Genomic DNA, 15,014 nt, shown 5'->3' with positions numbered 1-15,014 from the left:
AGGGTTGATAAATGAATCAATCGATTTCAAATTTCATGCAGTAGATGGAATTAAATATGATTATTTTTGCATCTGACCATTTCATACATAAAGAGAAGCATTTTAATCACAAATTGAATTTGTATAAGCAGTATTGTATCCCTGATTAACTACCATATTATAAAAAAGCTAATCTAATGGCATAGTGCGATGTAAAATGTACACACAAAATACATTTCCATTGGATTAGAATAATCAGATGTAGACAGTTTCAAAATAATACCAATTATTTTTGGATTACATGATCAACATTCAGCAAATGTGATACAATGGTAGAATTAATATCAACAGAGGACACAATACAGAAGCATTACAATCAGTTTGTGCCATTACAATTAATTTCACATTCAACACACCAAGTACAACAGACTGCAATCCCCTGGAAATTAACGACCTGATCTCCTCAGAAGTGTCCTTTAATCTTCTGCATTCTGCTACACAGAAATAAGTTGACAGACATCAATCTCTAAATCTCCTTCTGTCCCAGCAAATCGCTCACATCTATTAGGTCAAAGACATTACAGTGACCTCGGGGTTTGGCTGCAATTTCTGTAGGCAGCACTTGGCCCCTGTGCAATGAGGTACGGGATTAGGGTGGCATACAGGTCAAACACACATCTCCCAAGATCTGCGACAGGTGTGCCAATGTAGTTGTAAGTGAAGATGGAGTGCGAGAGGATGCAGGCGTTGTACACACTCACCAGGGACACCGCGATGGCATTGCACTCCTTAGGCAGGTCCAGGCCGACCACGATGGTGCCACCCAGAGACGGTGCTTGAGCAGGAAGTACAAGGTCTTGATGTTGAAGAGGGTCATGAAGAAAGCTGCCATATACTGCAGCACGTCAAGTACAGCATGGAGTAGACGACCAAGAACCAGCTCCCCCCGCCCGCGACGTTGGCCACACAGTCTGTGTGCCGGTGCTGACCAGGCTCTCGTGGACCAGGAGCAGTGGTGTGTACAGCAGCGCCCAGCCCAGCCAGCGGAGCACCAGCAGCAGGTTGGTCTTGATGCAACACTCGAGCTTGGAAAGCCACACAGACCGGTGGTTGGTCTTCTTCACCTTGCAGAAGCGATACCAGCTGAGCATCACAATGCACCACACGCTCACCTTGCGTCCCGTGTGCATCACCCAAGTCACACATTTGCAGCTGCAGTTCATGGGGGAGCATAAGGACGATGGCACGGTCAGGGACAGGACTCGGCACACAAGGTGCAGCAGGTTCCCATACGAGATGGCAATGACCAGGCTGTTGCCCAGTATGCCGAAACCAGCAACACCAAGATGTTCATTCTTTGACCACAGAATGCGTCTGCTGCTTTTTAAGGTTAGGCGTAAACAATTCACAAGGGAGACTCCAAGGTAATTTTCTATATTCATTAAAATGGGATGAGTATATTTTGTAATCTAATTAGAGCTTAAACCATAACTGTAGGTGACAGCAGGGGAAATACATAAATACATTCAAGCATACTATTGGAAAAATGAACCTAGAGAGGACTATGTGTATCCATTTAATGTTTCTAAATACAATGTTTGTCATGATCTAGTTTAATAACTGTAATACTACTCCTACCTTTAGCTGTATCCTTAATGTTCTCATTTTGGATTTTCAATTTTTTATCATGAAGATTCTCTTACACTTCAGTTAATACAGGTATGGTAATTAATAAGGTCTTAAAAATATCAGATTTGTTACGCTGAACTCTGATACTGCATTGCACTGCAGAAAGAGATGACTTTTCTCTACAACCCACTGTATAACATCACTAGGTAACCCGCTTCATTTGATGCCCAAACAATAGTCTGATCCCAAACCCTTGCCAACACCAACATTTCAAGCTAGGCCTATGAAAATATACACCTGATCCAATAAACTACTCTAACTTTAATGGGGGTCTAGCTTTACTTGGTCCAGTCCAAAATGTAACCCTCATTTGAGATTTGAATGCATCTTTTTCTCAAATTACTCAAACAATTGCTCTTAAACACCCTAAACTACAACTAACCATTATCAATCCAATTATCCAATTACTCAATTTGTATCAATTAGTTTTTTTTAAACATTCCCATCTTCAGTTCTTACCAGAACAATTAATTAACCTAATACTTATTAAATATTGTATATACATTTATTCTTAACCATGATGTGTACTCTCATGCACAACATTGTAAATTATTGTATTAGGTTAATAATCTCAAGTCTTTAAAAATTCACATTTCTCTTTAGAAACATATGCCTCAATCTAGTTAATCCATCACAGCTGTATTATACTTCAAATATCATTTTTAAAAACTAGATGTACTAGTCTAACCAGGTAATCTGACCTTAAACCCACTTCAAAGTTATGAGAAAACACCCTGATGCAATTTCTTTTGAAAAGGCTCGTGCTGATTTATTCTTTCTTTGTAGACTTTCAGCACGATGGCTGAACTGACCACTGCCTGGCTTAAAAATAATGTTGTGGTAAAGAGTGGAGTTGTAATCAATACTTTAAGATGAGCTTTAAACACAAGATCTAGATGATAAGCATGGCACGCAGGTACCTCGGTCACATGATAAGGAAATGATACCACGTCTCTTCCATTTAAAATTTCGCATTTTAATGTACAGTTAACAGAGCGTCTCAGCCCTTATTGAGTTATTGCTCAGTTATACCAGCAGTAGGTAATTTGTTTTTAATGCATTCTTAATTGTGGATCCAAACCATGCAGTGCTACCCTGCGGCCTGTTTCCTAATTCTCCTCCGGGTTTACACCTTCAGAGAGACGGATCCATTTTCACAGCTAAGTGCATTCTACAGCTTTCAATTAGCTTTTGTATACTTGTTTGTTTATGCGTTTGAAATGATTTCCTTAAAAACGGCGACAGATATTTGCACAGTTCCTCTGCTGCACTGTGTACACACAGCGTCGGCTGAAGCGTTGCCTGAATAAACCAGCCTTTACAAAAGCAATCTGCTTGCCACGTTCTGTACCCTACTGCTCTCGACTCAAGCTTAGCTCTCATCCCCCCCACCTCAACTGCAGCACTGGGACAGGGACCCTTCTCTCCTTGCCGTTATCGTCGTTGGTCTCGCTCCTGCAGGTGCCTGTGCCCCTGGATGATTTCCTGCACCGTCGTGTGGTCGTCCAGCGTGGTGAGGTCCCCCAGCTCATCGGCCTTCCTGTCCACGATCTTCCTCAGCACACGGCGCATGATCTTCCCGGACCGCGTCTTGGGCAGCCGCTTGACCACCTCCACAGAGTCAACACAACACACTGCTAAAAAAGGGCTCTAAGGGCTCTAGTACAAAAGATTTCTAAATACCAGACCTGCTCATTTGTCAAAATGGTATTCATTCTTTCGGTTATAGTTATACTCCTGCGGTTGCCTGTGTGTGTGTGTGCATCTATACCTGGATGTAGTCAGGGGCAGCAAATTTTGCAATCCTCTTGGAGACCCGGTCCCTCAGCTGTTGGGCCAGGAGTTCCTCAGGTAAAGCATCTTGCTCCTTCAGCACAACAAAGACGTAGACACCTGCAGAGCATCATGGGACTCAAGTTGCTTTAAACTAAGTGTTTTTTATAGTAACCATAACTGCTGAGTAGATTAGGCTGAGAAGTTGCGATGGATCCTTCTCACTCTTACCTTGTCCTTTGATATCATGGGAATAGCCAATAACGGCAGACTCGGCGACACCATGACACTGATTCTGAAAACAAACAAAAAAACATGATTGCAGTGGGCCAAGGTATTTCATACTCATGCGATTAATGGCCATGTTAACAAAGAAAAATACATCTTTCACCATATTAAGAAACTCAGAAAAACGTGAATAACTCCCACATTCAAAGGTGTTGTTAGTCTAAACAGCTTTTGTGTAGAAGGTCAGGCCGTACAGTGAATAACCAGCTCACCACCACATCTTCTACCTCCGCCGTCCCCAGGCGGTGTCCGCTGACATTGATGACATCATCAAGCCGCCCAAGAATCTGGTAGTAGCCTTCCTTAGAGCGGTAAGCACCGTCACCAGTAAAAAAGTAACCTGGGCGGGATGAGGCATTCAGATTATATGAAGAGGAATAAGCTATAGGAATAAGGAATAATCACAAAATGTTTTTAAAAAAATGTAATAAAGTCACCCAGTAACACTGTGCTCAGAGTGACTGACATCAGTACATCACAACATGGTCAATGCTCTGCCAGGCCCTGAACTGTGCATGTCATGGCACTTTTATTATTGTCCTCTGATGGAGCAGCACTCTATGAATAAACTGATTGTTTGTACCTGGGTAAGGCTGGCTGTAGGTCTCTACGAACCTCTGGTGGTCATTGTAAATGGTTCTTGCCATGCCAGGCCAGGCCTGAGCGATGCAGAGAGCGCCCGAGGTGTCATTAGCAGACAGCCTATTCCCCTGTACAGGGCACAGAGGTCATTAGTGCCCTGAAACAAACTGCAGAGACAGCAAGCCTTGTTTATAGCTCTTAAATCTGCAAATCAACTGCACGTCTTTGTAGTTTCCATTATTTCATTGTTAGAGTAACAGTTTGCATCATTGGGTAAAGTTACACTGTTCCAATTTAGTCAATAATTATTGAAGTTAGGTGGTTTTGGTAGAATGAAAAGCATTAGACCACGCAAACATAAAGGACAGGATATTGTAGATCACAGGAAAACACACAAACATAACATACATACAGACATAAAATGCTCCAAATTAGATATACAATTGTGTCTTTTTAAGTATTTAATATGAAATATTTGTAACTTGTTTCACATTAAACAATATATAAATCATACTACAGGGGGCCTATGTAGAGAAAATTAACTGCACTATTTGTCACTGCCGGATTCCTGCAGGGGTGTGGCAAGAGTCACACCATACAATTCATGACATCTCACCATGCTGCCTCTCTCTTCCATGCTTAAACATGTCAAATGTCTGATCTAATACACGGGAATGTGAACGCGCACAAACATTACCAGTCTCAGATTTCAGGACAGCAGACCTATCGGTTGCTTATGCAGCTACAGTTATTGTCAACAAACAAAGAGATAGGCCGATTATTTGAAATGACCCACATACTGTAGATCCACATTCACTAGTACCATATGGTACAGATTAAAATTACCAATAATCATTCTGTGCTTTTGATTTGAAAGTAACCATCAGCGTGGGATGGTGGAGCACTGAGGTTCCAGTTAATCAAGATATACAGTTGACAGTTTGGACAATTGTAGCGGTCTGGGTGTCACTGATGATCTTGTGCAAAAGGCAGGTTAGGTTTCAATGGGAAGTTAGAGGAAAAAGCCCAAACCCTGATGGACATCTGCTCTTAATCTTTAATCTTTGCTAGGAGCCCATGCATAAAGCAGCACCTTGCTGTCCATTAGCGCCGGCCGGATCCCAAAGAAGGGCCGCATCGCCATGGCGGGGATTATCTCTGCCTCGGGGTCGGACGGTCTGGGAGCGATGCAAATCCCGCCGGTCTCTTAACGAAGGGATAGCCACACACACACACACACACAAAAAAGAGTCAGACATTTCTATGGCAGATGTCAATTAATTAATTATAGTTATGTTAAGTAAATTAAATGTAATTAGAATAGAATTATACGCTGTAAATCAATTATCTGATGACACTGTGCTCGCATTTCTGTGAGTCTTAATCACATTCCAGCGCAAACTCCAGCCCCGGGATGATCTGCGGTTGAGAGGGAAACTCTACTGCAGTGCCAACAGTCTGCTCAGGATTTGGTGGCAGGGTCTGTGTGTGTCTGTACAGATAGGGGGCAGGGGTATTTTCTCTGATTTCCACTCTACTAGCATATATCTAGAAATGTATTATGTACCCAGTGAGTATTACTGTCATATACAGCTAACTGCCAAAGCCTGTTAGACTGTAAAAAAAATGTAAAGCATTATCCCTATTACTTAGCAAGAATGTACAGAGAATTTGGGTCATATTATACAATGTAATAATCACTTTGTAATATTTAATTATGAATACTTGTCACTTTAAGAGGGTAATTAACTTTTGATTTCTGTTGCAACACAATTGCACATCACCTTTAAAGTAAGAAAAGAAGGATTGTATCAAAAAAATGATATTTTATTAAAGTGTGAGTGCGTGTAAGGTATTTTATTTTCCGCATTTTTACTTTTATTTTTACAAACAAACCCTGCTTATCGTTTTCATTACCCTTCATTACCCACTTTTTAGAGTGGGAACAGCACATAAAAACTTTCTGTGTCTCAGTATCACAGAAACATCTGGGCTGAATTTCTTCTGGGCTGAATATGAAATCCTCCAGGCAATGCAATTATTCAAAGCTCTGACTAACACTCAAAGGCTGCCAAGTTTGTACAGAGTGTAGAATCAAGAGCACAGACTGCTCCTTCCCTTTAAGACTTGAGGGAATTGAAAGCTGTTTTGCAGCCCTTCTGTAAGTGCATGAACTCTACTCTACAGACCACTCAGTGCATATTTTGGAAGGCTACCAATTCTGCTGCCAATCATCCCCACAGATCTGTTAACACAACCAAGAAGGCAAAATAGAGTCCAGTATTACAAAGATGTAAATGCATAGTAACAGAGAAAAAGCTGACATACAGTTTAACGCCTCAGTACTCATAGTGGAAGCCAGACGTTATTTAAAATGCGCATACGGGTGGCAGATCAATCGAAAGCAAGGATGACTGAGGCCCTGGACCTCTTTCACACGTAGGTGAGAACTCTTGTGTACCTGTCTGCCACCAGGTGTCCACCACAGGGCATCTCCCATCACCCACCACTCTGAAGTACCACTGCCAGGCCTCCGAGTTGATTGGCTCTCCCACTAGGATGGGAACAGGTTAAAACAACATTGACACTACTGCTCTGATCTAAACCTAAACTTAGAACTTTCATTAAAATCAGCGACCCTACAGAATGCAATGAATGGAGGAGCTCAACACAATAAACTGATTTATCCATGGTTTCTTATGTGAAAAACACAGGAGGTTGTTCTTCTTCACCAAACTATCTGATTATAGTAGCATTCCAGATGGCTCTAGGCATGTATGTATTCAGACATCTTGCTGAAGATGCACTAAACCAAAAGGCTACAAACACATTGGAAGGTAGAATGAGGTGGAAAGAGATCAAACTTTCATGTATTGTGCACAAATACCAGTCCACAAATTACGATTACAGCATGAAATGTACAAATGCTCTGTAAACAATGTCCATTATTAAAACTTATCATAAAACTGTTATTCCCATTTACTGATTTTTGGCATTGCAATGTACATCTACACACTACACACCATTTCCTTCTGACAGGTGACAGATGTTATGTGTTAGCATGTGACCCAGACTAATGAGAAATTAGATAACCTTGTTGTCTCAGAAGCTGAGAAAAAGCTCAGTAAAATGTGACATACCAGAGCCCAGGGTTTTAAGAGATGATCTGTCGTATTTTTCCACCCACTGATCCCCGTATTTTAGCAGAAGGCGAATTGCTGTCGGAGCTCCATAAAACTGATTGATTCTTAACCTCTCCACTGTTTCCCAGTATCTGCCTGTAAGGAAACCAAAAACTCACGTGTCAACAGGACCAGCGAAAGGTATTGCAAAAATTGCAAAGAAATAATATCGAATTTAACTTAAAAACAAAACGTTTATAATACTCTGGTTCAGCAGCCTCTCTCACCTGGGTTGGGATATACTGGAGTGCTTTCAAACAGGACAGTGGTTCCTCCGTTGCACAGTGGGCCATAAACCACGTAGCTGTGTCCTGTGATCCAGCCGATATCGGCAACACAGCCAAACACGTCCCCGTCGTGATAGTTAAACACATACTGCAGGAACACCACATGACAACACCATTGGTGAACTGAGGCAAGGAGCTCGAAGCTTTCAGAGGCAAGACATGCTTTTCTTCATCAAGCAAAGCTATGTGCAGATAATGTGATCTAAACCTGTCCAAACCAAAACTACACAATGGAATTACTGGCTTGTAACTTGTACCTACTTCCGGTTTCCTATGAATGGCTGCCTTTTGTTTCATTGTCTTCAATTTAAATAAATAAAAAATCTAAATGGTAAGATCTTTAAATGCAATATGACAATATAACCCATATCTACTAAATCTTAATGCACATTTGTTATATATATATATATTTTTTTTAATTACATGGAACAATACAAATATTATCTTGAATAGACCAATGTATGGCACATCCTATGATATATTATAAAGGGGCAAATAAACATCACTGATTTGTATTGCTTTATGGTGAATGGTTGGGATGATTTAATTAATGGAACGTGGTAATGTAAATTAGAAGATATCGGTATGGCTGGGATTTTAGAACCAGGAGTTTATAATCTCCATATTGGTTGTGTATGAGCATGCCCAATGAAAGAAGAATGAAAAAAGAAAGCAGTGATTATGGCAAACCAAATCTGTTTTGCAAATATGAACTGGAAAATGATTAAGATGATTGCAGTTAATACGTAACACCCGATATAACTGCAGTAATCAATAGTTGGATATTTGTAGCCTAGGGAATTTACTGGGTGTCTTGCTTCTCAGTATCATGAGTTGGGCTCAGAGCAAAGCAGTCATTCAATCCTGGAAACTGATATATGACGCATGTCAGAATTCCCAGAGCAGCAGAAAAGTCCAGATGTAATGAACTTCTCTGCACAACTACAAACGCACAGTAAAAGGCCCACTCTGTTCCTCTGAGGGGAGTGTGACCAATACGATTATATGTTTCTCAGCTTTTGCAGTTTCCACGTGTCCTCACCCAGTATTGCCTGCTTCTCTGGCTCAGGGCCCAGCACAGTTTCTTCCATCTCTACAACACTGTATTGTATTGTAGTGTTCATGCTGGGCTGTCACAAGTAAAGGACATGGAATATATTGTGGAAGATCAGGACTGTTAGCAGATAAACAGGTTGAATCTATTTGGTTAAAATCTGCTCAAAGAGCAAGTCTTGAACTGAGTCAGACCAGCACCCACAATTCCCTATTGACTTATTTCTAGCAATCCATTTAAGTTTGGGGAACTGCACCTCAAAATGTTTTATATAAATCTTGTTAGCTGTTCCACTTTAAAGAAATTCACAATTTGGTACGTGTTTCGGCTCACTTTTTCTCCGTATGGGCAGCGCCATTTTGGGATTCAAAACGAGGTTATGTAAACGCGTGACGTAGTTGCGGCCTGGACTGCCTTCAGGCTAGCCTGGTGTCTACAGGGCAAAAGGTATTAAAAAAAAAAGTAAATGTGTTTGGATAAGTTTATAAGCTGATTTAAGTGAACTTTATATTATTAATATTGTTTCAAAATATATATAGGCCTAGAGACCATGAGCACTATGTTTAAAATGCTCTGCCGTGACTCAGGGAGGGACTATCTTTGCTCGCACTTATCATTTGATTCTCTGTTCATCCCAGAGAGAAATGGGGGAAAATATATGTATATAACTGCAAATGTCTGAATCGAGTCAGTTAATTATTTTAAATGTTAAACAGTAACAACATTGTATATTAAATAAGAAATAAGATTAAGCACTGGGAGAAAATCACCAATATTCCAAACATTGTAAAATACATGATACAGAAGGCACCTCTTGTTCTGTGCTCCGTTTTATTTGTTTTCCTTTCCTTTCGTACTTTTTTATCAGCACGAAGCTTGTATGCGAGTTTATATCTGACTCGACTTTTCTTGAATTGTTTTGTTACTTCACTTGTAGCAGAATTAACGAGTGACTGTCTGCTACACAGCCTGAATTTGTTGGACCTTTCATCCGACTGAACGCGACCAAGAAATGTGTTGATCAGTCTGACGTCAGGACCCATGTTGACAGCCCACTGACTGGCAAGTTGGCGATCTTTTGGGAAAGGGAATACTTTTACTTCCTCCTCCTCATCTTGATAATCATCTTTGGCTTTTTGACGGCGTCCACTGTGTTGTGTGCAGCCAAAAGCCATACAGCGTGTCATGCTTGTGACACAGACAGTGAGCGCCGCTGCCCCAGCAGCTGTCAGTGTCAGACAGACACCCGGCCTCACCGCACTGACGTCACTGATCGTCTGCTAGAGAGAAAATGACTGCCGCCTATCCTTTCACAAATCACGTTTTTCCTAAATACATATTCACTTCAGACTATTTTCGACATTGTCATTTTTAAAACAATATACACCGATCAGCCATAACATTCTGACCACCTGCCTAATACTGTGTAGGTCCCCCTTTTGCCACCAAAACAGCCCTGACCCGTCGAGGCATGGACTCCACTAGACCTCTGAAGGTGTGCTGTGGTATCTGGCACCAAGACGTTAGCAGCAGAGCCTTTAAGTCCTGTAAGTTGCGAGGTGGGGCCTCCATGGATCGGACTTGTTAGTCCAGCACATCCCACAGATGCTCGATTGGATTGAGATCTGGGGAATTTGGAGAGAATTTTCCTTCCTTAGACCACTTTTGATAGGTACTGACCACTGCAGACCGGGAACACCCCAAAAGAGCTGCAGTTTTGGAGATGCCCTGATCCAGTCGTCTAGCCATCACAATTTGGCCCTTGTCAAAGTCGCTCAGATCCTTACGCTTGCCCAATTTTCCTGCTTCTAACACATCAACTTTGAGGACAAAATGTTCACTTGCTGCCTAATATATCCCACCCACTGACATGTGCCATGATAACAAGATTATCAGTGTTATTCACTTCACCTGTCAGTGGTCATAATGTTATGGCTGATCGGTGTATATACACTCACCTAAAGGATTATTAGGAATACCATACTAATACTGTGTTTGACCCCCTTTCGCCTTCAGAACTGCCTTAATTCTACGTGGCATTGATTCAACAAGGTGCTGAAAGCATTCTTTAGAAATGTTGGCCCATATTGATAGGATAGCATCTTGCAGTTGATGGAGATTTGTGGGATGCACATCCAGGGCACGAAGCTCCCGTTCCACCACATCCCAAAGATGCTCTATTGGGTTGAGATCTGGTGACTGTGAACTCATTGTCATGTTCAAGAAACCAATTTGAAATGATTCGACCTTTGTGACATGGTGCATTATCCTGCTGGAAGTAGCCATCAGAGGATGGGTACATGGTGGTCATAAAGGGATGGACATGGTCAGAAACAATGCTCAGGTAGGCCGTGGCATTTAAACGATGCCCAATTGGCACTAAGGGGCCTAAAGTGTGCCAAGAAAACATCCCCCACACCATTACACCACCACCACCAGCCTGCACAGTGGTAACAAGGCATGATGGATCCATGTTCTCATTCTGTTTACGCCAAATTCTGACTCTACCATCTGAATGTCTCAACAGAAATCGAGACTCATCAGACCAGGCAACATTTTTCCAGTCTTCAACTGTCCAATTTTGGTGAGCTTGTGCAAATTGTAGCCTCTTTTTCCTATTTGTAGTGGAGATGAGTGGTACCCGGTGGGGTCTTCTGCTGTTGTAGCCCATCCGCCTCAAGGTTGTACGTGTTGTGGCTTCACAAATGCTTTGCTGCATACCTCGGTTGTAACGAGTGGTTATTTCAGTCAAAGTTGCTCTTCTATCAGCTTGAATCAGTCGGCCCATTCTCCTCTGACCTCTAGCATCAACAAGGCATTTTCGCCCACAGGACTGCCGCACACTGGATGTTTTTCCCTTTTCACACCATTCTTTGAAAACCCTAGATGTGCGTGAAAATCCCAGTAACTGAGCAGATTGTGAAATACTCAGACCGGCCCGTCTGGCACCAACAACCATGCCACGCTCAAAATTGCTTAAATCACCTTTCTTTCCCATTCAGACATTCAGTTTGGAGTTCAGGAGATTGTCTTGACCAGGACCACACCCCTAAATGCATTGAAGCAACTGCCATGTGATTGGTTGGTTAGATAATTGCATTAATGAGAAATTGAACAGGTGTTCCTAATAATCCTTTAGGTGAGTGTATACAGCCAACATAATCAAGATAAAAAAATGGGGTGCAGGAATGTATAAATGAACAATCTAATAAAGAAAAAGAAAATAACAGCATTTTGGTTTCTGGTCTGATGTGCCAGCGGTGCCGCAGGTTACCCTGTGAGTGAGGGCAGAGTACAGCAGGTAGCCGGCCTGTGAGTGGACCAGGCCCTTGGGCTTGCCAGTGCTGCCCGAGCTGTACAGCACAAACAGCCTGTCCTCACTCTCCATGGCCACTGGCTCACAATTCACATCCTCCTTTTTCATTTCCTGTTGAAAGAAAAGATTTATAACACCTTAAACATGTATCGGTTGCTGCTCAATATCATAGTTGAGTAAGAATTATGCATTCACACAAGTAAGATTTTAGTCAGTGCTAAGATCACGGCAACCAGTTTAAAACTACAAAGCATAAATCCACTACATCTGTGCAGACTGTACGTCCTACAAAACAGTGTTGTTTCCTAATTAGCCGGACTGACTGGCGCTCCTCTAGGTCTACTACAGTACGTAAAGCTTACACTACAGTTACCTCCTCCAGTGGCACATCTTTATCCGTCATCGCAACCAGATTCTCTGTCCTCATGGCCACGAGCACCAGTCGGACGTCGGGGCAGCTCTGGATGGCCTGATCCACGGTCTTCTTCAGCTCGATCACCCTGCCCGCCCGCAGGCCCTGGTTCATAGTGATCACGATGCTGGACTGAGCTGTAATAGGCAGACAGGCCGGCGTTCACAATCATTATGGCTTTTGAGCTTTTTTCATACACACTGCAGACTTTGGGACTTCGTGAACAAGCACTGCACCGACAACTGAATGTGGCCGCATTACAAAACGTTCACTTTGTTTATAGCACAGCATATAGATTCTTCGAAACTGCTTCTGTGCGTGTAAATTGATCCGATCCGCCACCGTTACAAACATATCCCACTCCTGCTGCATCTGCCGACTTAAATTAGAACCAAGGAACCAAGGACCGTCATTTATGTTGACGCCTCCCACGTCCTCGAGAGCCTAGGCAGATCTGCAACTCCTCCAGCTGTTTGACAGATCTTCAAAGGAATCCTCAACTTGACACAAGGAAGTATGGCTCATTCATTAAAAGCATTCCTTGGCCAGAATAAAAAGCACACTATGCACAAGCACAACACCCAATTGTTCAATCATACAGTTCAGCAGAAAAGGAGAAAGTGTCTGCAACGTGATTCTCCGTCAGCAGTACGTTCATAGAAATGGTGTCAAGGAGGGCGACATTTCTAGGTAGATTAAAACAAGGCGCTCACTGATCCGATTATAATGCAGTCTTATTAACCCGTACCATCTTTTATTCGGTCAGCCAACGCCTCGGCGCTGAATCCAGCAAACACCACATTGTGGACGGCGCCGATTCGGGCACAAGCAAGCATGGCCGCTACAGCCAGGGGGCAGGAAGGCATGTAGAGAGTCACACAGTCGCCCCTTTGTACACCTTGCCTCTTCAGGACGTTTCCCAGCCGACATGTCAACTCCAACAACTGCCTGCAGAACATCAGCAAAACAAAACAGACAACAGTAATGAGCTTTATCATCAAGTATTGCCAACAATACGGCAGTTGACTTTTTGGATTTTTTACAGTGGTGCAATTGATGATTTCAATATTAACTGTGAAGATGGAAGTAGACACTGAAGATCATCTAGCTGCCCTTTCTGAAGCAATCTGCCGTCTCTGACCTGTATGTGATTCGGACTTCGGTGCCCGGTTCGTCCCTCTCCCAGATCAGGGCAACCTTGTCGGGACACGTGTGGACGTGGCGATCCAGGCAGTTTACTAGTGCAAGTACAGAAAGAAAACAATTGACAATTGTGTCTCGTGAAAGCAGCTCATTCTTTTCATTTTGAAACTGTGAACATATTGTCAGTGTCTTCTATGTGAACACTTAGCACGTGGTGAAGATGGGGGAGTTACACACAATTTACAAACTACAGCACTGGGTATCCACAGAAAATATGACTTGTTATTCACCCTGGTTGTCAATAAGATCATATTTTCAGATTGGTATTCTTTCCATTCCCAATCTGTGTAACCCAGAAAACAACAAAAACATACTTTCTTCTGCACACACAAACACAAACCACTTACCTGTTCTTTTCAGAAACCCTGTGCTGCTACACAACTACAGAAATTCTCTCTGCAAGTACTCTACTCAGGTAAGGTCTTAGGACCGTTTTTCCTTCCACCACTTTTTTCTATAGTGTGTCCATTTTTAAGTTGTCCTGGAAGAGACTGGATGCCACAGGGAAACAAGACAATAGTCTCACCAAAAAGGCAAACTCACAGACTGAACTAAGACACTGGTCAAGCATCGATGCACTACAGGGGATCTGACTTTTAATGTGCAGTTTTAATTAGTTTTAACAGTTATCTCCCCACCCACCCCCAATGGTGTGCATGCAAGAATGGAACCAGAGCTACTGAAACAAATGTGTTGACCAATGCACACGACCCCAAGCCCTCACCTGATGTGTTCAGCTGTCCACCTTCAAACCACCTGATCCTGCCCCGGCTCAGGTCACAGTCCTGCACCGTGTGGAAGGGGCTGATCCAGGACAGCCGCTGTCTGCCCAGAGCCCCCCAGAACCGGTCCCCCTGCTGCACGGAGAAGTCGTACAGAGCCCTGTGGTCCCCAACCCCGTCAAACGCCGCCGCCTCGGGCATCCAGGCGGCTACATTGTAACTCCTGCCCCGGGGATCAGAGCTGCGAGTCCCCAAATGTGTCCGACAAGCCAGAGGCAATCTCCCGCAGAGACGTGCCTTCAGCGACGCCAATCTTCCCACAGAAAACATGCTTTCAAGATGCATCTACTTATTACACACAATTACAGCATAATCAACTGGTTTCTTTTAGTTACCTTAAAATAGAAATGTATAGGCTTATGTATGTCTTAAAAGGACCCCATTTATGAATGCAATGCTTGTTTCTAATGAAAGTTCAAGACCCTCGGAGTTCAGCAGCTCCAGGCAGCGGCTAATTAGGAGCTCTT

At 42.8% G+C, this 15,014-nt stretch overlaps 1 protein-coding gene across 1 annotated transcript; it reads right to left on the bottom strand.

Annotated features, from left to right (window-relative positions):
- Nucleotides 1-248: 248 nt before the first annotated feature.
- Nucleotides 249-15,005, bottom strand: LOC136717070 (acetyl-coenzyme A synthetase 2-like, mitochondrial). The gene is made up of 14 exons (XM_066694537.1): nt 14,490-15,005; nt 13,704-13,800; nt 13,311-13,510; nt 12,524-12,699; nt 12,109-12,261; nt 7,721-7,868; nt 7,452-7,589; nt 6,773-6,865; nt 5,405-5,517; nt 4,313-4,439; nt 3,942-4,069; nt 3,673-3,736; nt 3,440-3,561; nt 249-3,279 (listed from the first exon to the last, which is right to left on the bottom strand). Exons 1-14 carry the CDS (start codon nt 14,830-14,832, stop codon nt 3,103-3,105), a joined length of 2,079 nt encoding a protein of 692 aa, XP_066550634.1. The 5' UTR covers nt 14,833-15,005; the 3' UTR covers nt 249-3,102.
- Nucleotides 15,006-15,014: the final 9 nt, after the last annotated feature.

This window comes from Amia ocellicauda, chromosome 21 (genome assembly GCF_036373705.1).
Source record: "Amia ocellicauda isolate fAmiCal2 chromosome 21, fAmiCal2.hap1, whole genome shotgun sequence".
Classification (NCBI taxonomy): Eukaryota; Metazoa; Chordata; class Actinopteri; order Amiiformes; family Amiidae; genus Amia; species Amia ocellicauda.
The sequence above is the reverse complement of the archived record's forward strand: the minus strand, read 5'-3'. Positions and strand labels throughout refer to the sequence as shown.

Excerpts from the sequence above, each read along its gene's own strand:
- LOC136717070 (XM_066694537.1), bottom strand. The coding sequence starts at position 14,832 with ATGCATCTTGAAAGCATGTTTTCTGTGGGAAGATTGGCGTCGCTGAAG. Across the intron at positions 12,700-13,310 it reads GGCTGACCGAATAAAAGATG|CTCAGTCCAGCATCGTGATC; the intron begins GTACGGGTTAAT and ends TGCCTATTACAG. Across the intron at positions 7,869-12,108 it reads ACTCTGCCCTCACTCACAGG|TATGTGTTTAACTATCACGA; the intron begins GTAACCTGCGGC and ends GTGTTCCTGCAG.